The 24,455-nt window shown below is 37.3% G+C and overlaps 1 protein-coding gene and 1 pseudogene across 2 annotated transcripts in view; one reads left to right on the top strand and one right to left on the bottom strand.

The window, feature by feature from the left end:
- AP1G1 (adaptor related protein complex 1 subunit gamma 1) overlaps positions 1 to 24,455 on the top strand; it is a 78,700-nt gene that overhangs the window by 2,076 nt on the left and 52,169 nt on the right. For both annotated transcript variants that reach the window (XM_019654284.1, XM_019654275.1), the window contains exon 2: positions 22,792 to 22,995. In XM_019654284.1, the coding sequence (XP_019509829.1) occupies positions 22,795 to 22,995 (201 nt within the window). In that variant the 5' untranslated portion in view covers positions 22,792 to 22,794. The remainder of the gene's footprint in view (positions 1 to 22,791; positions 22,996 to 24,455) is intronic.
- LOC109389058 (60S ribosomal protein L7 pseudogene) lies at positions 8,314 to 9,077 on the bottom strand (annotated as a pseudogene).

Here is a 24,455-nt window from a genome sequence, read left to right as displayed (position 1 = left end):
ATTTTATAACACAATGTACTGGTATTTAAATGTCATTCAAAACTATTTGCATTCAGTTGGAGAAAGTGTCTTTCTGCCTTACAAATTATAAGCAAAGTGCTGTTTAGTGCACTGTAGAGTGATCAGCACAGACCTGAACATCTACTTTATTTCAAGTTTTTGGGATTATACTTGAAGTTAATGTTATTGTTTAGGAAACCTCAGTTCATTTTGGGAGGGGGGCAGTTTATTCTTTTATCTGATCTGTTTGACAGCAGTTCTAGATTTGAGGGTGAATTTTAGAGTGAAACTAAAGTTCAGAAATTGTCAGCAATGCCTTGATAATATTTCATCCCACTATTTTTTAAAGTAGTCTTGAAATCAGTGGTGTATAAAAACAAAAACCCAGATTTTTGTGATTTATAAAAACTTTGAAAAAGTTGAACAAGTATTTTCCAAAAGATTATTTAAAAAAAAAAATTGAATTGGGAAACTACTTACCAAAACAGATTTTGAAATGCTTAAATCCCATTAGTTGCATTTAATGAGGATTTAAAAAATTTTGTGTATACAGAAGGACTTAATTGATATCAAATTATTAAAATTTTTATTTAGATTTAGCTTTAGAAAACTTAAAAGTATTACTTTTCTTCAAACTGCAGCATCTTGTTTAGTTGCTTTTGGTGCTTGTAATTCAGTATTTGCTTTATGAGTTGTTTTCAGCTATTGATTTTGGCTTTCTTTTATTGAAATCTTTGTTAATCCTGTTCAGTTTTTTTATGGCGGATAATATTTAAAGTAGCAAACAATTTTAAAATTAAGAGAACATATAGATTTATCTAACTTCTTATTTTTTTGGCTTACAGGTTTTGAAAATCATATCTTTGTCAAAAAGTATTAGGATATTTTCATTTGTCTTTTTATATAGAACATTTTATTTCAGTAAAGGCAGTCATTTCTACCTTGAAAATATGTGCAAGGTTTTTTTCTTCACTGAAGGAGTAACACAAAATACTTGATTTGGCATGAGTTCTGGTTACTGTAAGAACTATCTCTTGTCAATGTTTGAAGGGTCCAGAAGTGGGAGGAAAAAAAAGAAAGCCACACTTGCCAAACTTGTTGAGTCAGCATCAGCTAACACTATTGTATAAAAGGGCAAAGTTTAGGATAATTTGATTGAAACAAGAAATGCTGTTTTCACCACTAGGTACTTGGACGTTTTGCTCTACCCCCCGCACCCCCCACCCTTGAGCCATTGGAAATGAAAATTATCAGTAAATTATAAATGTTGTCAGTGAAAAATAGGTTTTGAAGGAAAAAGTTATCGTTTTTTAAAAGATGGAGAAAATATATATAACTTCTGTACTTTATGAATATTTAAAGACATCTTAAAGGCAAGTACTTTTTACCCCCGCCCCCCTTGTTACAGTCCAACAGTCACTGTGTAACCCGATACTGTAGTTGCTTTGCTCACTCCAGCTTGCTTGTTGTAGCAGATTGTTTTTTTGTTGTACCAAGCATCCTAGACTTTTCAGCTTGTCTGGCTTTGAGGTTAATGTTATGGATTCCTGAGAAGAGTAAATATGAGAAAGACATGAACTTAGATCTTTTGAACTGTAAAATATTTGCACACCCCTTTTTATAAGACTTTGGGTTAAAATTAAGACTGACATAAAATAGATGATGTTTTATTTGGTTATAAGATCTAACTTTTGTAAATAATCACATAATTGTACACCTCAAAGTAAAAGGAGTTCCATAAGTGTTTTACAACTCAATTTACTGAAACTGTTTACTAATCGCCACTATTGGGAAATTGTTCAGTTTCAAGGAAAGGAAGGGAAGTTAATTTTTCTTATTTCTGTTATAAAGTCCGCAGAAAAGATTTGGTTCCCTTCTCACTTTATGAGTTTTTTGAAAACATGAAAATTTTAAAAATCTGGTGAAAATATGGTTTGAGACGAATGGGAAAACTAACTGAAAATAATTAGGCACACTGTGTAGAGTAATTTAATCTTTGTAGATATTAGGTTTTTGGTATAATTATTGAAGGAAAACTATTGTAAGGAAAAAGGTCCTCTGCTTTTGGTAGTACCCAATAGATGTGATGTTTTATAAATGTGTATTTGTTGCTACCAGTGAATGCTTGGCCGCTGTATTTTCTTTAGAAACTTTCCATGATGAAAGCTTAATAAATGGTGTTGATTATTTAAGAAAGTAGAAAGAGGAAGTAGCTTACCATTTGATTTTATTAGCATTTGGTTGGATTATTTTTATTTACACACTCAGAACTTTCTGCTGTTCCTTGAATACTTGTTTCATTTTCCTTGAACCTGTTCTTTCTATACCTGGAATCCTTTTTTTCTCCCTCCACCAGTGAATCTGTTCTTCCTGCTCTCTCTTTACCCCCAGGCAAAGAGGTGTAGCCCTTTTTTAGTACTTGTTGAATTGTCTACTTCTCCTTGACCTTCCAGAGAACAAGAACTATCTTATTGTAATTTGTGGCATTCCCAGTATATAGCACAGTGCCTGGCACTTAGTAGCTACTCTGCAGAATAGATGATATTAATAAAAATAATACGAAAGAATTGTTCAAGTACTCAGGTATATGGTAATTGGTTGAAGCTAGAGCCAAAAGCAGTCAGAGTCCCAAGTGAGTTATGGGAATCTACTGCAGGTCATTTACTTGTAGTTGAGAAAGTTGATGTCAGTGAAATTTATTTTCAGGTTTAGAAAACATATACAAAACCGTGTCTTTGAAAATATTGTTTAGATGTTTAATTCCAAAATTGACATTATCCTTTTCTCTTAGTGATTTACCCAGACTTTTTCCTATGCACAAGCTTCAAGCGGCAGCAAAGAGATCTACTCTTCCTGCCATCTTTTTTTTGTTTGAATACCTATTTTGTAATTTAGTATGCTGAGGAAACTAATAGTAAGTTGAGAACTCAAGTTTTTTCCCTCAAAGTGGAAATATGTAGATAGTTCATGGTTTGTGTTCTGACTGTCCCCTTGTGTTTGAATAATCTGCTTTTATTGTGCTGAGGTTTTTTGTGTTTTTTTTTTAGTTTTTTTCATCTGTCTTTTTAGTTTACAGAATAATAGGTATCTGTTGTAATAAGTGAAAAAAATTTAAAGATATACTTTTTAAAAAGCTATTCGTTTTACTTAACCCCTTCATTATTACACCCTAACCATTTTATCAGTTTATAGGTATGCTTCATAATTTTCTCCATGCTTGGTCAAGTACGGTATATACAAACATAAATGTGCATATGTAATGATTCTTTGTTTCTACAAAAGAGAGATCATACTTTTTATATTATTCTGTAACAAGCTTTTCTTAACATGGTCAGTAAATGTAATTCTATCTTGTTAAATATCGCTATTATATCACAGAATATGGCTGTACCGTATATAATTTATTTAGTTATTTTATGTAGACATTTAGGTTGTTTCTAGATTTTACCACCACAAACAGTGCTACAATAAACGTCCCGGTACATATCATCTTATTTGCTGATGCTTTTATTTCTACAGACTTGAATATCCAAGCTGGGATTTCTGGGTTAAAGAAAGTATATTTTAAATATTGTTATTGCCATATCACTTTCTAAATAGGTTGTCATAATTTCCACCTCCACTAGCAGTGGGTTTTCCTTATTATCACATCATTAGATGTAATTACTTAATTTTTACTGGTCTGCTATATAAATGATCTCTTAGTTTTGTCTTAATTTTAATTTCCCTGATTATTTCTGGGGTTAGCTTCTTTTGATATATTTTTTGGCCATTTGGGTTTCCTTTATTAAGAATTGTCTGTTCATGTCCTTGGTTCATTTTTATTTAAAGTTGTTTTTCTCCTTATCTGTAGGAACACCTTGTGGTATATTAATTCTTTGTCATATGAAACGTGTTCATTCATCTGGAATTACCTTTTGTATGGTGTGAAGTAGGGGGTCTTACGGTTTTTCTTTGTATAGAGAGCCAGCTAGCTATGCCAGGACTAAATAAACCATTCTTTCCTCAATGAGTTCAGTACCACCATATCATATGTTAAGTTCCTATATATGTTTGCTCTATTTCTGGATGTTCTGTTTTTCTCTTCCTATACTATTAATTTACTGTTTTGAGTACAGCAACTTTGTAGAAAGTTACGCTGTACAAAGAAAAGCTCCTATCACTGTACTTGACTTTTTTTGTTTTTTAAATTGGCAAATTGGGGGAGGGGAACAGTGTTGGGGAATTGGGGAAGGGGACCGGCCAAGTTGTTGTTCTTCAATCTTAGTTGTGAAGGGCACCAGTTGCCATCTGGCTGCCTGTCAGCAGCTCATGGCCTCTAAGCTCAAGGTGCCGTGTTCAGTTTTAGTTGTGGGTGGGTGTAGCCACCATCCCATGCGGGAGTCGAACTAGCAGCCTTGTTAAGAGTGTACGCTCTATCCATTGAGCCATCCGGGTGGCAGCTCAGCTCAAGATGCTGAGTTCGGTCTTAGTTGTGGGTGGGCATAGATAGCCACCATCCCATGCAGGAGTTGAACCGGCAGCCTTGTTAAGAGCACATGCTCTATCTACTGAGCCATCTGGGTGGCAGCTCAGCTCAAGGTGCCGAGTTCAGTCTTAGTTGTGGGCGGGTGTAGCCCACAATCCAATGCAGGAGTCCAACCAGCAACCTTGTTGTTAGGAGCACGTGCTCTCACCATCTGAGCCATCCTGACACCTGTTGAAAGCTCAGCAGCAGCTCAGCTCGGGCGCAGTGTCACTGGCCTGTGTGGGAATCGAACCGGCGGCCCTGCTGCTCAGAGTTTGCGCTTTTAAGCTAACTCTTAACCAACTGAGCCACTCAGCTGGCCCTCACCTATTCTTGTAAAGATTTTTTTATTGGGGAAGGGGAACAGCCAAGTTGTTGTCCTTCAATCTTAGTCTTACTTGTGGAGGGTGCAGCTAGCTCAGCTCCAAGTCCAGTTGCCATCTGCCTGCCCATCGGCAGCTTGCGGCTGCTCAGCTCAAGGTGCTGTGTTCAATCTTAGTTGTGGGTGGCTGTAGCCCACCATCCAATGCAGGAGTCCAACTGGCAACCTTGTTGTTAGAAGCACGTGGTCTCACCAGCTGAGCCATCCTGCCGTCTGTTGGCAGCTCAGCAGCAGCTCAGCTTGGCCGCAGCTCACTGGCCCATGTGGGAATCGAACCGGCGACCCTGTTGCTCAGCGCTTGCGTTCTTAAACAGTTGAGCTACTCAGCCGGCCTCCTGTACTCCACTATTCTTAAACATTTATTATCTATGTTGATTGAAAATAATTCTGTTGAGTTCAAACAACCTCACAAAGATCCACTGTTTGGAATTGCATTATATTCATATATTAATTTTGGGAGGTCTTCCTTTTTTGTCTTTCCAAAGATTTTTTTATTGGGGAATTGGGGAGGGGAACATTGTGTTTTTCCAGGACCCATCAGATCCAAGCCAAGTTGTTGTCCTTCAGTCTTAGTTGTGGCGGGCACAAGCTCAGCTCCAAGTCCAGTCGCTGCTTTCAATCTAGTTGCGTGGTGGGGAGCGTAGTCCGCCATCCCATGCGGGAGTCAAACCTTGTTGCACACTGAGCCATCCAGGCCCCTTCAGCAGCTTGTGGCTGCTCACCTCAAGGTGCCGTATTCAATCTTAGTTGTGGAGAGGTGGGGGTAGAGGGTGGGCAGCCCACCATCCCATACAGGTGTCGAAACAGCAACCTTGCTGCTACACTCTCACCAGCTCAGCAGCAACTCAGCTTGGGTGCAGCTCACTGGCCCATGTGGGAATCGAACCAGTGACCCTGTTGCCCAGAGCTTGTGCTGTTAACCAACTGAGCCACTTGGCTGGCTCCATTTTTTAATAATGATAATTTTTCTTTATTATGAGCTTCCATTTATTCAGATCTTGTTTTAGTTTTAGCTCCTTCAATAAAGGTTTCATAGATTTAATAGTTTTCTTCATCTAGTTCCTGTATCTTTCTTGCTAAATTTATTCCTAGATATTTTATAGTTTTTGACACTGTTGTCAATGGGACTTTTCCTCCTCCATTTCTAACTAATGTCAGAAACGTGGATTAAAAATGATTCTTTAATTTTGTATGGACAAGTCCTCCCCACCCCCAACCCTCTCTAGGTATCCAGAATTAATTAGATTCATGAAGAATATGCTAGGGAAAATTTGTTATCTTAGTATAAAATCACTTTCTAGTAACTTACAAATAAACTTTCTAATGTCTCCATGTAGAAAAATGCCCTTTGATAAATGTGACTCTGTTCTTTTTTTTTTTTTTAAGATTTTATTGGGGAATTGGGGGAGGGGAACAGTGCTGGGGAATCGGGGCAAGGGGAACAGACAAGTTGCTGTTGTTTTGTTCTTCTGTCTAGTTGTGGAGGATGTTGCTTCACTGGCCCAAGTTGGCACCTTCATTGTGCTCTTCCCGGGCCAGGCAGATCAGTCGCCGGCATCTGGATGGCCGCTCACGATGGCTGCCGGCTACACATGGGTAGCTTATGGCAACCCACTGCAGCAGGGGCTGCAGCCTACACCATCGCCAGCGACCCACGGCAGCCCAGCCCCAGGTCGAGCTGCCATTCACCATCTTAGCTGCAGAGGGCAGTGTTACTGGCCCTCATATGTGGGATCTGAACCGGGGCCCTCTGGTGTCCCAAGCCAGTTCTTAACCAATGCGGCACTTGGCCGGCCCATTGTGACTCTGTTCTTTTAGGATGAATGCCATCTTATTATTTTGAAAGTTTGCTGTTTTGCTTTGTTTATCCATTCTTGTTGTTTTTGTTAATTTTTTTGAATTTTCAAAGCAAGATTTGCTCATTATACATGTTCATTATTTGAAAGATATCAAAATATACAGAAATTAAAAAGGCTTCTATATTCACAGTAGGCACAGATAATAAAATCTCACTTAACATTTATTGTACCCTTTGCGGAATACCCTTTTTTTTTAAGCTGAGCCATCTTGCCACCTGTTAGCAGCTCAGCGGTAGCTCAGCTCAGGCGAGGACTCGAACTGCTGTTGCTCAGAGCTAGTACTCTTGAGCGAGCTCTTAACCAACTGAGCCACCCGGCCGGCCCGTATATCATTGTTTATTTGGCCTTTATTGCTTTTCATGCATCTTAATGCAGTCCAATCATTCACTAGCCATATTTGCATTTACATACATCTATTTTTAAAATCTCAGTTGTGGTGAATTTTGGTTATGGATAATTAAGCGTAAAAGAAGATTCCTATAATTACTGTGACACTTTAGGGAGAATTGAGCTTAAGACCTTTTTGAGGGATGCCAGTTGGCTGCCTAGACAGGGTGTGGTGTGGTGGTATCTTGATGTGGTCACACATTTCACAGCCTGTTTTGGAGCCTTGAAGATTCAGAAATTCCATTTTAGTATTTCACCTAGGGATGATTCAGCCTAATCAGACTCACTGACATGCAAGTTAGAATAATAATGTTGTAATTTACAAGGGCCTTTGTTTTTCTACTGAATTACCTGTATCTACTTTCTGGGCATCCTGTTTTTCATATGGAGGTGCTTGGGAGGCCAGGTACTTGAGAAAGCCGTTCATAATCAGAGAAAGTTGCATTGTGAGCCTAAGACCAGAGCATATAAAGTTGGTTGGTCTTGAGTGTTTCATCATTCTAGGCCATGGTGAAACCTGATGAAAGAACTATTCCCACAATGGTGTTCGCCTCTCCAATGGTCAAAACACTTATCTCCATTTTTAATCTTTCTTATTCAAACAGTGATGTACTAACACTGGTATCCCCTTTTATTCACTCTGTAGAACATTCCCTTTCTATGAACATATTTCTTTATACAGGGGAAATAGATGTGCAGTATCCCCCACCCCCACCTCAAGAAAGTAAAACACAAAAATACAAAGACAGTGAAAACCCCAGCTAAGTCAGATTAATGACAGCTGGTATCTGTAAGATATATTAGAAAGTAAAAGTCTGACTGAAGCATAATATATAATACTGTTGATTGATCTGGGTTAAGCGTTATTATTTTGGTCATAGTATTTTGCAAGTTGTAAATTCTCATATATATATGAAATAAAAATCTGAAATAGGGGTTCTGTGTGGAGCATAATATAAAAATATAGTCCGAATGGAGGATGTGAGAGAGAAAGCATGATAACCTCTTTTGGAGAGTTTTGCTTAGGTCCCTTGAGCATCTCAGCCATACTTACAAATCTGTTACTGGATGCTACACAGTAACTGGTAAAATTAATTGAAATCTATTTTTTTTTTCAATTCGAAAGCAGTCATTGTTTATTAATTGACCAGATTACAAAAATACCCATGGTAGATGCCTTAGTTCATCCTTCTAATAAGCCTGTTATGTGGCCTTCCCTGTTGCCAGCTTTTCCACCTTCTACAAAGTGGCTGGTCCTTTTCTTCATTCTACCTCAATGGAGATGATAATTTAAAGGGCCACAGGAAGTTGTTTGCTTCTTTGAAGCATTTTCTGATAGTATAGTATAGATCTCTTGAGTCAGATCCCCCATTCCAATGATGCCATATTTAACCAAGAAGATGGAACAGTCAACGTGTTATCTGTCAGGGCAATTTGCTTTTTGTTGGTTTTGCCATAACCACGCTTGTAGGTCATTTCATTTACTGATTTCAGGTTTGGGTACCCCGATTCAGTATATGGTTCCACAATCCTCAGCATGTTAACTGAAGCCTTGTTGAGCTCAACATAGGTGCCGTTGAAGATCTGGCAAAGGCAAACAAGCTGCAGCACCTTTCGGACCTTGGGCTCACACCATTGATGCCTCTGATCCTGATGACAAGTGCCAGTCTGGGTTCCGTAGGTACCTAGAAGTTGCCAGCTTTTCTTGCCATCCTAGCCATTCGAACTTCACTTCTCTATATCTGCCTATATTCTTTGTGATAGTGTTTAGCTTTTTCATAGATAAGCTTCCTTTTTGCCTTTCAAGCATCTTTTGGGCAAACTTCTTTCTCAGGCCCTTGATCTTCAGCTTTGTGAAATTCCTTCGCTTTTTTTTGTTAAGGGTTTCTGGCACAGCAGGATCCTTTTTCTCTTCTGCACCCTCCATGTTTCTGGCCAGAAAAAGAGGTGAAATCTAATTTCTTTTCCTGAGTCTTTTCTTATTGTTTAGCAAGAAAGACTTCAAGTAGTCGTCGTGTTGGATAGAAAAGGAGATAATTTTTATTTTGAAAAATTGCTTTTAATTTAGGATTTCTTTTTAGATTCAGAGTTTAAAATACCTTTAAGTGTAGGGGAAGAAGGACCACATAGCAACAGGAGCCCCAGTTTTTTGGTTATATGTTCTTGACTTTGGGCTGTCCATAGCTTTGCTCACAGCCAGGTAGTGTGAGCTCAGAAGTAGGAAGAAAGTTAACTGAGCTGGGTGGAACAGAGAACTGGGTTGATTCCTGATGGTTTTCTCATAGCTGTTGGTGAGCAAGCCAGTGCACCTTTATCTTGTGTGCTTTTGAAAAGACAAGTATGATTTCTTTAGATAAGACTTCTTGCATTTAGAATTCAATAAATACAGTATTTGTCAGAGTTCCTATTCTTAGGCAAGGGGAATACAAGGATGGATAAGACAAAAACAAGGATCTAGCCTTAGGGAGCTGATATTTGAGTGGAAAATAGGCATTTCAAAGAAACAAAGATGACCCTGGCCTGGGGATGGTATTGCTATATGAGGAAAATCTTTATCCCTTAAAGGGATTTGTGGAGATTTTGGGAAATGGTCGTTTTTTTCCATTTTGGGGATAAGTTTTAGAAGACTTGGAACATATGCAGTGATTGTTTTTGTCTCTTCTGTTTAAAAATTTATCTCCTATAATCATTTATAATTTTGATTACTCTTTGGGTAATCTAATTTAGTTTAAGCTCCACAACCTAATTTTGTTTAGCCATTTTGGATAAAAACTTTTCAAAAATGAATTTCACACTTTTTTTTTCTATATTTTCACCATTATTTATCAAATAACCATTAATAAAATAGAAATACATTTATCCACAATCCCTGTACCTTAACAAGTCATACGTATTCATTTTCCTGTGTTCCATTCATTCTTGTCATAATAAGCATTTTTACTTTTTATTAGTACTTTTAAAAATGAGGACAAAGAGGACATTTTATTTTGATAAAATGTATAACCCATTTGAATATAAAACATGGACACTTAGGCATTGAAAAAATTATTAAATACTAAATGTAAATGGTTAGACATAAAAGGAGAGATTGACAAACACAATCATAGTGTTAGACTTCAATATATCTTTCTCCGTCTTTGATAGGTTAAGTAGTTAAATTAATAAGAGCAAACAGTATCTGAACTATACAATTTTTAGAAATTGGTTATTCCAAAGGTACAATTTTATTATTTTTGTCATGTAATTGTCATCATTATTTTTTAAAAACAGCTTTATTGAGGTATAATACACAAAATTGCACATATTTACTGTATATAATTTGATGAGTTACAATCAGTTTTTTTTTTAAAGATTTTATTGGGGAAGGGGAACAGACAAGTTGCTGTCCTTTTGTTTTTCAGTCTAGTTGTGGAGGACGTCGCTTCACTGGCTCATGTTGGTAGTATCATTGAGCTCTTCCCGGGTGAGGCATTAGGTTGCTGGCCACTGGACGGCCGCTCACGGCAGCTCATGCCAGCTGCCAGCCACTCACAGTAGCTCATGGCAGCCCACTGCAGCTCCACTACAGCCTACGCCGTCGCTGGCGACTCAGGACACCCCAGCTCCAGGTCAAGCTGTTGTTCACCATCTTAGCTGTAGAGGGTGCAGTGTCACTGGCCCTCATGTGGGATCTGAACCACGGCCCTGCTGCTCAGAGACGGCACTTCCAAGCCAACTCTTTTTTTTCTTTTTTTAAAGATTTTTATTGGGGAATTGGGGTAAGGGGAACAGACACGTTGCTGTCCTTTTGTTCTTCTGTCTAGTTGTGGAGGACGTTGCTTCACTGGCCCAAGTTGGCACCATCATTGCGCTCTTCCCGGGCGAGGCGGATCAGTCGCTGGCTTCTGGACGGCCGCTCCCTGCAGCTGCTGGCCGCTCACGCTGGCTGCTGACTACATATGGTAGCCCATGGCAACCCACTGCCACAGGGGCTGCAGCCTACGCCGTCGCTGGCGACTCACGGCTGAGCTGTTGTTCAGCATCTTAGCTGTGGAGGGCAGTGTCACTGGCCCTCATATGTGGGATCCGAACCGGGGCCCTCTAGCGTCCTAAGCCAGTTCTTAACCATCGCGCCACTTGGCCGGCCCCCAAGCCAACTCTTAACCAACGCTTCACACGGCCGGCCCACAATCCAGTTTTATAGTTAGGCTTTTTCACCTTCTGATTTAATGTTAAATGTTGACCTTACTGAACCATTTCTTGGTGAATCGGGTCTTATAAAAACTAATTACGGTACTATTTGTAATTTTAAATATTCCTAGGACTTTAGGGGAAATTGAATGATTTTTGCTAGCGCATTCAGACTACTGTGTGTGTGTGTTTAAGATACATATATGCTTTAATTTTGGATTCAAAAAAATGTAAATTAAGGTAATTGTGGAAGTCAGAGGTAGAGATTTACCAGTTATTTGATCTTTTCCGTTTTGATAATCACATTTCAAAATTTTTATAGGATAAAAATCTGTAATGTAAGGACACACATTTTTTTTTTTTTAAATTGTGGTAGGAATGCAACATGGACTTGATCCTCTGGACAAATTTTCAATTTCACAATGCAGTATTAACTATAGGCACAATATTGTATGGCAGATGTCTAGAATATTAATTTTGCTGTTAGTCTATTTGAATGCTTGTTTCTGCTATATATAGGTTTTATTTGTTTGCTACTGTTTTTGTTTCTTCCTTTGCTGTTAGGTGATATTTTAACTATAGTCAGTGTCCTTTACTAAAATAGCTTCTGTCTCCTGGCCCTCTATCCTTCTTTCTTTCCCTCCAGTTTTCTAATTTGTTCTATTCTAAAACAGGCTGAACTGAGAACCTTTGTAAAGTAGATGTCTTAGTGTGTCTCTATAGTTGCACAAGATTATAAAAATGGTTTGGATTCTCAGCTATATTCTGTATAGCTGAGTCATTACATTCATACCTTATTTTTTTAAAAAAGGATAAAGTTTGCTATTGTTATTTATGACAGGTGTTTAAGTTGTAGTTTAAGGAGTCTTGTGGTTTTTGAGTATTTTGAAAAGCAAGTAGAGACTTCCCTACAATAAGGAAATGCACAACATTGTAATAAAAGCAAGTAGGTCATATTATCTAGATTATGTGGTCTATAGTAGTCACTACATAGGTTAGAGGTATTTGAATTTAATAATTAATATGAAATATCAGACATAAAACATAAAGAAGAATAATAAACATTCACTTACCAACCACCTAGTCTAAGAAATAAAATATCATCAATATGGCTGAAGGCTCTTGTGTATCGCTTTGTCTCGGATCACATTCCCCTCTCTCCCAGATGTGCCTCTGTGTCGGATTTAATCTTTTCTTTCACATGCATGTTCTTATTCTCTCACTGCATTTTTGTATTTCTAAAGAATAGGCTCTTTCACATGTTTTAAACTTTCATTAACATTACTGTATATCTTTCTGCAACTTGTTTTTGCTTAAAATTAGTTTATATAAGGACAGTTTATATAGCAAACATTATGGCAAACGTGAGTGCATACTGTGTGCCAGGCACCATGCTAAGAATTTAACATGTATTCTCATTTAATTCTTGTAACAGTCCTTTTGTGGTAGGATTCTCCCCATTTTACAGATGGGAAATGGGAGCGTTGAGAGGTTAAGCCATTTACTCAAGGATGCACAGCTAATAAATGGTAGAGCTGGGACTCAAACCCAGATAATTTTACTCCAGGGTCATCATTTTAATCAATGATAAGGGTCATTGGATAAGGATAAGGGTCCACACTACTTTATCTCAGTTTTGAAATTAAAAAAACCACTGAAAACCTGGAGTTCTTCATAATTCGTTTGGTGTTAAAATCTGACCTGACCAGATATGAGGATGTTGGTAGCATTTATTTCTCTCCTTTTGTGTTAATATTCATGTGTTGCTGCAGAAATATTGTTTGATAATGGAACTGCTGTCTCAGACATGGTAGGCCAGTTACAATGTATAGGATATATAAGTTACCACCACTGTTACCTTTCTAAAATTCAGAAAATTCTTGAGTTCTGCCTTCAAAGTTTTGGATGAGGAAGTGTGGACTGGTGCTGTGCTACAGATTTGGGATTGTTGGGCTGACCCAGAAAGAACTTAATTTCACAAAAGAAAAAAATTCTAACTATTGAATTAGTTTTACCATGACAAAACTTGGTTTACCACAACTAAAATTTTCTCTTCTGTCATTGATCAGCAGCAGTTTCTGCTGCTTTTTATTATCATGCTGGAGTTGTAAAAATTTGTTTTCCTCCCTAGACTTTTGAATTCTTAAGGATAGAGACTGTGTCCTTGCCTGTCACTGGCACCTATTGCAATGCCTGGCATAAGAAGGCTCAACAAATATTTGTGGAATGAGTGATTAGCACTTTTTGTTATGTTTCCCTATTACTTAAATCATCTATGGGGTAGTATGACTGAATTGAATGAGGAAAAAGAAAAGGTGTATGAAGCTAACTTCTGATTCCATATTTTTTACATTCTGCTTTCCCACTTTGAATTGGATTTAAATGATGCTTACATTGAAGTCATTTACGATATTGTATTCTGCTTTATAACTGTAGTTTAAGGGGCTCTGAACTGTTTAAGTATAGTGTATGATATGTTTGTTCCTTATAGCAGTTGCTTAATTTATTTTTTCCTTGTGCACATTTGTTTGACAGTATTTATCTATGAAGGGACTACTTGATTTATAAAGAATGATACTTTTAAAGTTAACAAACTGAAAATAGAGTGCTGTGTAAACTGATCATTAAATATTTTTTCTCATTGATTTTGAGAGTTAACACTGTGTCCTTATTTTTTAGCTGATAGAACAGAGGCTTACTTAGAAGTCAGACGGCTTGCCCTAGGTAGCTTGACTGATAATGGTAGTTGATTATTAGGATCTTTCTTTTATTGTTTTGGCTCTGATATTTCTTTTAAGTATGTTCTTTAATGCTATTTCTATATTTTATTTATAGAAAGTGAAGAATATTTAATATGATTTTAAGAGTATGTATTTGAAAGATTTAAGAACTTGGACTTGCCATCCCAAACCTTCATTTAAAATGTGAAACCATAATTTCCAGGGTTTGTAATATAAGAAGACCTGGGAAGGAGGCAGGAGGAAAGGCTAGCTTATTAGGCCCAATTCTGTCCTCCATTAGTTTTTCCTTCTGCTTATAATTCTTTTACTTTCATTGCTGTTTCTTCCCATGCGTAGTTCCCTGTGGTGGGCCTCCCTCCTTTCAGTACTTTGACCAAAATATAGGCACAAATTTCTTGTTCTCTTCTGCAGGGTTTGAAATGGCTGAAATTTTCAGAATAGAATTTCTTACGTATCTACTGTAGCAATAAAGAGAAATACAAGTTCCTGAAGATTTGTTGTTGCCCCTCTTCACATATTTCAAGTATTATCTTCTCTTTCAGTTTTCATTTCACCTGTTTAGAAGTTCAAAAGTGGACGTAGCTTAACAGGTAACTTTTCTGACCTGCCTGGGTTTGTAAGGCACCATCTTTCAACCTGCCTCTCAGGAACTCCTTTCTAACAACATGACACCCTTATGGTTCAGATCAGTAGAGCCCTTTATAGTTCCCTGTTCCATAGGCCCTGTCACTAGTTTATTGGCATGGAAAATGACTTCATTTTTTTGATGAGACCTGCTTTCAGCCATCTCTTAAGTAAGGGTTTAGTGTTATCTTTTGTTGGCTGAACAGTATAATCATATATATATATATTTTTTTTAGCTGAGCCATCCTGCTACCTGTTGGCAGCGCAGCGGCAACTCAGCTCGGGGTGGGCATCGAACTCTTGCACGAGCTCTTAACCAACTGAGCCACTCGGCCAGCCCCAGTGTAATCATATCTTAATACACTCATCACACACAACATATTTCTCAAAATTTCACAGTGATGTCTTGTTTCACTAGTGGTTAAATATGCCTTTAAGCAAGTTGGAACAATTAGTAACTTACTGACTAGTCCTAATGTCCCAGGTATATATTACTATAATTGATCAAATAGGTCTTAATTTTAATTGAAGGGCTTTTTTGTTTCCTTCTTCAAAAACTCTTTAGTTTTTAAGTTAACATATAGTAAAATTGGCTTTTTGGGGCATACAGTTCTGTAAATTTTTACACATGTATAGATTTATGTAATCACCACCACAATTAGGACACAGTTCTATCCTCTCAGAAACACTTCCTCATGCTGTTCCTCTTTAGTACTTCCAGACTTAACTATGGACAATCTTTGTTCTTCATCACTATAGTTTTGTCTTTTTGAAAATATCATGCATCAAATATATGGTGATGAAAAGAAAACCGACTCTGGGTAGTGAACACACAACATGATGTATAGATGATGTATTACAGAATTGTGCATCTGAATTCTATGTAATTTTAATGTAACAATTGTTACCCCAATAAACTTTAATAAAAAAAGGAAAATATCATATAAATGGAATCATTCAATTCGTAACCTTTTTTTTTTGTAAAGATTTTTATTGGGGAATTGGGGGAAGGGGAACAGACAAGTTGCTGTCGTTTTGTTCTTCAATCTAGTTGTGGAGGACGTTGCTTCACTGGCCCAAGTTGGCACCATCATTGCGCTCTTCCCGGGCTAGGCAGATCAGTCGCCGGCTTCTGGACGGCCGCTGGCTGCTCACGCTGGCTGCTGGCTACATACGGTAGCCCATGGCAACCCACTGCCACAGGGGCTGCAGCCTACGCCATCGCCAGCGACTCACGGCACCCTAGCTCCAGGTTGAGCTATTGTTCAGCATCTTAGCTGTGGAGGTCAGTGTCACTGTCCCTCCTATGTGGGATCCGAACCAGGGTTCTGTGGCGTCCCAAGCCAGTTCTTAACCATTGCGCCACTTGGCCAGCCCTCAATTTGTAACCTTTTGAGGCAGTTTTCTTTCACTGGGCATAATACCTTAGAGTTGTGTGTGTTGGGGCATGTAGCAATATTTTGTTCCTTTTTTATTGCTACATAGTGTTCCATTTTATGAATTTACCACATTTTTGTTTACAGTTTTTGACAATTATAAACAGCTGCTCTGAACGTTCGTGGATAGGTTTTTTTGTGAACAAAAGTTTTCATTTCTCTAGGGTGAATTTCTAGATGTGGGATTGCTGGCTCATATGGTAAGCGTATGTTTTAAGTTCATGAGAAACTGCTGAACTGTTTTCCAGAGTGGAAGTACCATTTTGCATCCCCACTGGCAATATATGAGAGACCCGGTTGCTCTGCATCCTCCCCAGCATTTGGTATTTTAGCCGTTCTAATAGGTGTGTAGAGGTATCTTATTATGGTTTTGATTTGTATTTCTCTAGTACCTAACGTAGTTGAGCATCTTTTCAAATGTGCTTATTGTTCATCCTTATACCTCTTTGGTGACGTGTCTGTTTCAGTCTTTTGCCCATTTTTAAAAATTGCATTTTGAGAGTATCTTTTATATTCTGGATATGTCCTTTGTTAGGTATGTGGTTTGCAAATATCCCACTCTGTAACTTGTCTTTTCATTTTTTTTAACAAGTGTTTTTCATAGCACAAAAGTTTTGTAATTTTTCTGACGTCCATTTTTTTTTTTTTTCTGTGTGTGACTGTGGTGTAATGTCCTAACTCCAGGTCATGAAGGCTTTCCCCTGTATCTTCTAAAATTTTATATTTGTATGTTTTGTATTTTATATCTATGATCCATTTTGAATTAATATTTGTGTAAGGTATGAGATATAGGTTGAGGTTCAACTTTTTGCATATGTGCAGTTGATATGTGTATTGAGTTGTCCATTGTATTACCTAATTATGCTTCTAATGTTGGTGGTGATAACCCCTCTTTCATTCCTGATATTTTGGTTGTATTGTTTCTCTCTTAGAGTCTGGCCAGAGGTTTATCAATTTTATTGATCTTTTCAAAGAACTGTCTTTTGGTTTCATGGACTTGATCTATTGTTTTTCTGTTTTTAATTTTATTGACTTCTGTTTTTTTGCTTTTTCTACTTCTTTTGGGTTCATTTTGCTCTTTATTATTTTTTTAAGATTTTATTGGGGAATTGGGGGGATGGGACCAGCGCGGGGAATTGGGAGAAAGGGAACAGACAAGTTGCTGTCCTTTTGTTCTTCAGTCTAGTTGTGGAGGACGTCGCTTCACTGGTCCATGTTGGTATTATCATTGCACTCTTCCCGGGTGAGGCAGTCACTCACTGGCCATTGGACGACCACTCATGGTGGTTTACAAAAGCTCACGCCCACTGCCGACCAGCCCCACTGCAGCCTAGCCATCACCAGCGACTCATGGCAGCCCAGCTCCAGGTTGAGCTGTTGTTCACCGTCTTAGCTGTAGAGGATGCAGCGTCACTGACCCATGTGGGATCTGAACCGGGGCCCTGCTGCTCAGAGCTGGCGTCCCAAGTCAACTAACTCCTAACCAACGCGCCACTCAGCTGGCCCTTTTTCTGTTTTCTTAAAGCAGAAACTTAGATTGTTTGAGATGTTTCTCCTGTTCTGATGCAAGAATTTAATGCTATGTATTTCCCTGTAAGTACTGCTTTAGTGTATACCACGAATTTTGATGTGTGTTTGTGTTTTTGTTCATTTCAGTATATTTACTAATTTCCTGTGATGTTTCCTCTTTCACCCATGGATTACGTGGGACTATATTGTTTAATTCCCAAGTACTTGGAAATTTTTCTAGTTACTTTCTGTTATTGATTTCTAGTTTAATTCTGTTGGGTTGTTGGAAAAGTCATGATGCATTTTTGCAACGAAAAACAGAAAAAATATGTCATGACTTTTCCAACAACCCAATACAATAGTCAGAGATCTTTGTATGATTTTCATTTGTTTAAAGTTTTAAACTTTTTTTCTTCTTTTTATGGCCCAAGATATGGTCTGCTTTGGTGAATGTTCTGTATGCAATTGAGAAGACTATATTCTGCTGTTGTTGGTTGGGGTATTCTATAAATGGTAGATCCAGTTAGTTGATGATGACATTCAGGTCTTCTATATCCTTGCTGATTCTGTAGTTCCATCACTTACTAGGAGGCATGTTGAAGTCTCTAACTATAATTGGGGTGTAAAATTTTTTCCTTTCATATTTGTCCATTTTTCTTCATGTATTTTTTTTTTTTTTACCATTTATTGTTAGGTACATTTGCAATTAGGATTGTTATATTTTCTTGGTGAATTCACTCTTTTATCAAGCAGTGGGAGGATAGAGAGTGATTTATTCCATGCTCTTGGGATCACACCTCCTCTAATTAGAGAGAAGAATTCCTGTCCCTCAGTTTTTAGGAGCCTTCCTGGCTGTTACTGCCATTGCTGTTCTGCCAAAGCCAGCACCATTGTAGTATTGCCTAGTGGCTGGGGTAGAGAATGAAAAACCCGAAAAGTCAAGAGAGACTTTTCTCTAGTATCTTTTATCTTCCTTTTCTTGCTCTTCGGACCAGAAAGAGGGGACACTTCCGGGTTTGGGGCTGCCCTTGTATCCAGGCAGATCTGGAGGAAAAATTGTAACCTCTTGCCAACTGGATGGAACTTCAACTTCTGCTCTCTTTTCTTTTAATCAGCTTGCTGTCATTTACTTTCCGGAATTCTCAGGTGGCTGTGGCATACATTTTGTCCAGGATTTATAGTTGTATTCAAAGGGAGAGACAGGAGTCTCTATGGAGTATATGTACTCCATCTTCCCTGGAACCAGAACTTTTTGTTTAGTTTTGTTTATTTCTTAGAATGTGTTGTGAAATATATGAAATTCTTTATGTGAATTGACTTTTCTTTCCATGTCTATTAAGATTTTTTTGTGTGGTATGTAAAGAAATCAAGTAGTATTAAGTTATCCTAGATCAAGGAAAAAAATTACTGCTTTTCTCTAAGCTAGAGGCAGCCTAGTATTGGAGCAAGAGTGCTGAATGGTAGAATTGCGAGACGTGAATCAGGCTGAGCTAGTGGCATGAACTGTATTTTTGTTATTCTGTAACTGACAGCTGAGTAGTTGCTCCAGGTAACGTATTTTTCTCTCAGCTGGCTTAAACTTTTGTGATTTTTCCTGTTGGACTACACGTTTTGGGATAAGATTTAGGCTTTTTCTGAGTCTTTGTTTGCTTTGTAGAATCATTGAGGTCTTCATAGAGCAAAGTTGTTTCCTAGAAGAGTATTCCCAGTTGATGTTTGTTGATTTTAGTTGCCATACATTGCTCTTGTTTATTTATTTATTTTTAGCTGAGCCATCCTGCCACCTGTTGGCAGCTCAGCAGCAGCTCAACTCAGGCCGGGCATCGAACAGCTGTTGCTCAGAGCTCAAACTCTTGAGCGAGCTCTTAACCAACTGAGTCACTCTACTGGCCCTCATTTCTCTTGTTTACCATCCACTAAGGATTAATGATAAATAAGATTCTTTTTGAAATTGGAATCACTGGGCTCTGGACAGTCAAAAACTGATTTTATATTTAGTTCTTGATGTCTGAGAGCTGTAGTAAGTTTATACTTTTCTTAGTTATATTCCACTATGTTGATATTATATATAGCATATTGATTTTGCTTTCTTTTAAATTGTGTTTTATTCTAAAGTCAGTTGTATTTATGGTTAATGTGAAAGTACTTCTTTAAATAGATCTTTATTAAAATTTTTAAAATTGTGAAAAATGTTAAGGATTCAAATGCCTTGTTAATTGGAGCTTTTTTACTTTTAAAAAGTTTATGAAAAACTTCTAATATACATGAAAATAGAGAATAATATACCTTTATGTACTTATAAACCTTCAGCAATAATTAGCATATTGCCCATCTTGTTTCATTTTTTTCTCTTCCTCCTCAATTCTTCCTTTTTTCCCTGGAGTATATTAAAACAAACCTAGCAATTATATAATTTCATTTGTAAATATAATGTTCATTTTTGAAGTATTGAGAAGAACTCTAGCCTGACCTGGTTCAGGTGCAGGCTAGCGCTGTCACTTAATACCTTTGTGATCTTAAGCAAGTTGCATAGTTGCTCTGAGACCAAGTTTCTTCATAGACAAAGTAGGGATAATGATCTCTCCGCCCTTTGTTCAAAATGGTCTAAGGAACAAATGAAATAATGAAGGTAATGAATGTAAAAGTGCTTTATAAACTTTAAATACTAGACCCTGGAGTATTTCTAATAAAAAGTAACAAAACAACACTGTACAGGTAGCTTTATCTCCTTTAGGACATGCAATGTCAAGAGGGCTAATATCGAGGAGCATATTAGGGAGCTTTTCTAAATTCCTAATGCACTATTCCCCCCTTGAACATTGATGTCACAGTGAAGTAACGGGAGTGGGATACTTTCTGGTATGTTGGATTAGAACAACATCGAGACTCATTGGTTTAAAGGTTCCACAGCTAATATGTGCTGAAGATTATTGTAGTGATAGCTTTACCTAGTTTTATTATTTTTCTTAACATTGAGGTATAATATATATATACAGTAAAATGCCCTGTTTTAAGTGTACGGAAAGGGAAGTTCAGTGATTTTTGAGAAATAGTATATCCATCACAAACATTTCCGTCACCACAGAATATTTCCTTGTATCCCAGTCAATCTCCATCCCTACCCTCAGCCCCAGCCATCATTGATCTCTGTCATCGCTATGGATCAGGCTTGAGTTTCCTTGAGTTTCATGTAAGTGAAATCATACAATGTGTACTCTGTTGTGCATGCTTGCTTTGCTCAAAAGAATGTTTTTGAGACTTTTCTGTGTGATAGATTGGTTCTGTTTTATTCTGAGAAGTATTCCTTTATATGAATATACTATTATCCTTTATCTGTTTATGGATATTTGGGTTGTTTCCAGTTTTTTGGCAGTTATAAATGAGGTTTGTATGAAAATTTGTGTACAAATCTTGGTGAGGACATATATTTTCTTTTCTCTTGGATAAATACTTCTCTTTGGTAAATACTGAGTGGATTTACTGAGTCATATGCTAAGTGTATAAGGAATTTCCAAACTTTTCTAAAGTAGAACCATTTTGCATTCCCAGAACAGTCTGTGAAAGTTCACTTATTCTGTATATTACCAACACTTGTTATGGCCAGTTTTTAAAAATTTAGCCATTCTAATGGTCTGGAGTGTTATTTCTTCATAGTTTTAATTTGCATTTCACTGCTGTTAGTGACATGAAGCATCTTTTCATGTGCTTATGGCCATTCATATATTTTCTTTTAAGAAGTGTCTGTTCAGATCTTTTACTCATTTTAAAATAAGATTGTCTTATTGAGTTGTAAAATGATAAATTCTGAACAAAGTCATTTGTCAGGAATTGAGAGTATTTTTTCTCTTTCTATGCTTGCCTTACTTTCATAATGACATTCTTTGAAGAGCAAAAGTTTAAAATTTTTAGAGTCTAATTTATTAAAAATTTTTTTTTGATATTTTGTGCTTGTTGTGTATGAAATCTCTGCCTAACCTAAGTTCCCAGAGCTTTTCTCCTGTGTTTTCTTATGAAGATTTTGTTTTAGCTTTGATTTTAGGTCTATGACCCATTTAGAATTAATTTTTGTGTATTGTGTGATGTTAGAGTCCAACGTTATTTTTTCCCTCATATTGACAGTTGGTTGTGCTAGCACCATTTGTTTGAAAGACTACCTTTCTCCTATTGAAAAACCTTGGCCCCTTTGATGAAAACCATTGAGCATATTTTATGTGGGTCTATTCCTAAACTTTCTGTTTTGCTCCATTAGTCTCTAAAATTTTTGTTTTGCTCCTTAAATTCAGTTCCACACTGTCCTGATTGCTTATAGCTTTGTGGTATATCTTGAAATTAGGTAGTCCAAGTTCTCCAACTTTTGTTTGTTTTAATATTGTTTTTGGCTATCATAGGTCTTTGATTATTATTATTTTACTTTAAAAAAACATTCATGAAAATCTGACACTAATACTCTTATCCACTGAGATTGGTTTATCATTTTTTCCTCCTCACATTTCAAAGAGCACCCAGTGTTCTGAGATGATTATAATTTCTTTTTTTTTTCTTTTAGCTGAGCCATCCTGCCACCTATTGGCAACTCAGCGTCAGCTCAGCTCGGGCCAGGCATCGAACCGCTGTTGCTCAGAGCTCACACTTTTGAACGAGCTCTTAACCAGCTGAGCCACTCGGCTGCCCTTGATTACCATTTCTTAGAAGGGTGGTTTAATTTGATAATTGGCCTTCTCTCTTAATGTCTCACTGTTGAGTTGAGCTTTTATCATGATCATACTCAATATTCATCTGATACTTTGTCGAACTATGTTGAGCTTAAGAATAGTTGAGCAGAAAATATGTATTTTTTCAAAGGTTAAGCATAAGCCTTTCCTTATTACTTTAAAGATTGAGTAAAAGATTTGGCTTGCGTTAGTTCCTAAGATATTTTGATATTAGTGATAGACTTTGCATATTGGTATATTCTGTTTTATTTTGCTTAATTTCATACTTAACATCTTTTGTTTGTATTCTTCCCAGAAATTAACTGAATTAAGAGATTTATATGTAAGCTTTACTGAAGTTTTGTATCACTGGACTTAGCAAGTCTTGAATTCTTAAAAATCAGAAATTTACTTGGAAAGTTGTGTGAATGGTTTTGGTAGTAAAACTGTGTGAACATTTTTGTTTATTCTCTTTCCATATCCAGAGGATGCCAGCCCCCATCAGATTGCGGGAGCTGATCCGGACCATCCGGACAGCCCGAACCCAAGCCGAAGAACGAGAAATGATCCAGAAAGAATGTGCTGCAATCCGGTCATCTTTTAGAGAAGAAGATAATACATACCGGTGTCGGAATGTGGCAAAATTACTATATATGCACATGCTGGGCTACCCTGCTCACTTTGGACAGGTAGGCTGGGCTGAGACTACATCTGTAGCGAGGGTACTCTTGTTTGAATGACAGTAGCTCAGAGACTTCAATCTTTTCCTGTCAGGAAAGACAGGATACTTGATAGCCTTGTAGTCCGATCATTGTGGAACCGGGGGTAGAATTGAGAGAGGAAGCTGCAGACCTGGAAAGGCATGATATTGTCATCAATTGTCTTTTCCATTGGACATTATGTGTATGTTTTGATTGTGGCACCTAGCTTACTTAGAGATTGTCCCGGATTAATCAGTAAATTGTAATTGTTCTGTGAGAGGGCCTGGGCGATAATGAGTATTTAAGAAAAGTTTGCTAAATGTTTCCTTAATTATTTTCTTTGTGAACCATGTTATAAGGAGGAACACGCATGACACATGTTTTTAAGTGAAAGAAATTAGGTGGTTGCCAAGTAATGGCATTTAAGGATTTTGTTCTAATTACTTCATGCCTTGATTGCTACAACCACTGTCTCCTGATTCTCTCCCACACACAAACACATTATTAGATATAGCCAGTCTGGGCTTTGAGCATGCTATTCTTGGTTATAACTGCTTTCTCCTTTTCCACGTTTATACATGATAAGGGGAATTGAGTCACAGAGAAAGTTATAGTGGGTTATTTTGTAATTCTTATTAATGCTATTAAATTTTAATTTCACTTAATTCCAGAATTGTATTATATGCTAAATAGTTTTTTAAGAAAAAGACTGCAAAATTAAAGAATGTGCAACACTAGGTAGGAGAAAAATACCATCCATACTATTTGAAGATAACTATTTTTAATGTTTTGATATATTTAATTTTTCAGAAAAGATGGCCACCAGTTTATCTTCTATTCAGCTTCTTAACTTCAATGGAAGGAGCGTCCCCTACCCCTGAGTTAAAACAAAGGGTAATGGGATTAAGTCTTATTAGACTGACTTGGGTTTTATGCTCACCTTGGGGCTTGGAATGAGATCAGCCTCTCTGGAAATGCATTACTGAGACTGGGAGAGCATTATTTCCCCAAAGGAAAATTGAGGTGTTAATATCAGAGGAAAGGAGGACCAGATACTAGGCAGGCTAAAAAACAGCTGTCTCCTATAAACAAGCATGTTGTGTGCTTTTACCACATCAAAAATTGATCCGGGTGGTTGTCCATATAGTACATGACAAGTATAAGGCAAATAGATGTTCATATAGTCTTGTTGATTAATTTTAAGTAGACACATTAGGTTAGGTTTATAGAAATCTGATAATGCTAGGCTGTGAAAGATAGTCAGGTGAGGGTTAGACTCTTAATCCCTCCGCTCAGAGATAACCACTATTAATGGCATGGAGCCAGTAGATTTCATGCTCCCGAGGGAGTTTTTTAAAGACAAATTCTTAAAATCATGGGATAGATTTAAGACTTAGGTGGCATTTCATTTTGTAAAAGAGCTCTCTCTCGCACGCGTGCGCTCTCGC

This window comes from Hipposideros armiger, unplaced genomic scaffold (genome assembly GCF_001890085.2).
Source record: "Hipposideros armiger isolate ML-2016 unplaced genomic scaffold, ASM189008v1 scaffold_9, whole genome shotgun sequence".
Taxonomy (NCBI): Eukaryota; Metazoa; Chordata; class Mammalia; order Chiroptera; family Hipposideridae; genus Hipposideros; species Hipposideros armiger.
This window is presented reverse-complemented; position numbering and strand designations above follow the sequence as displayed.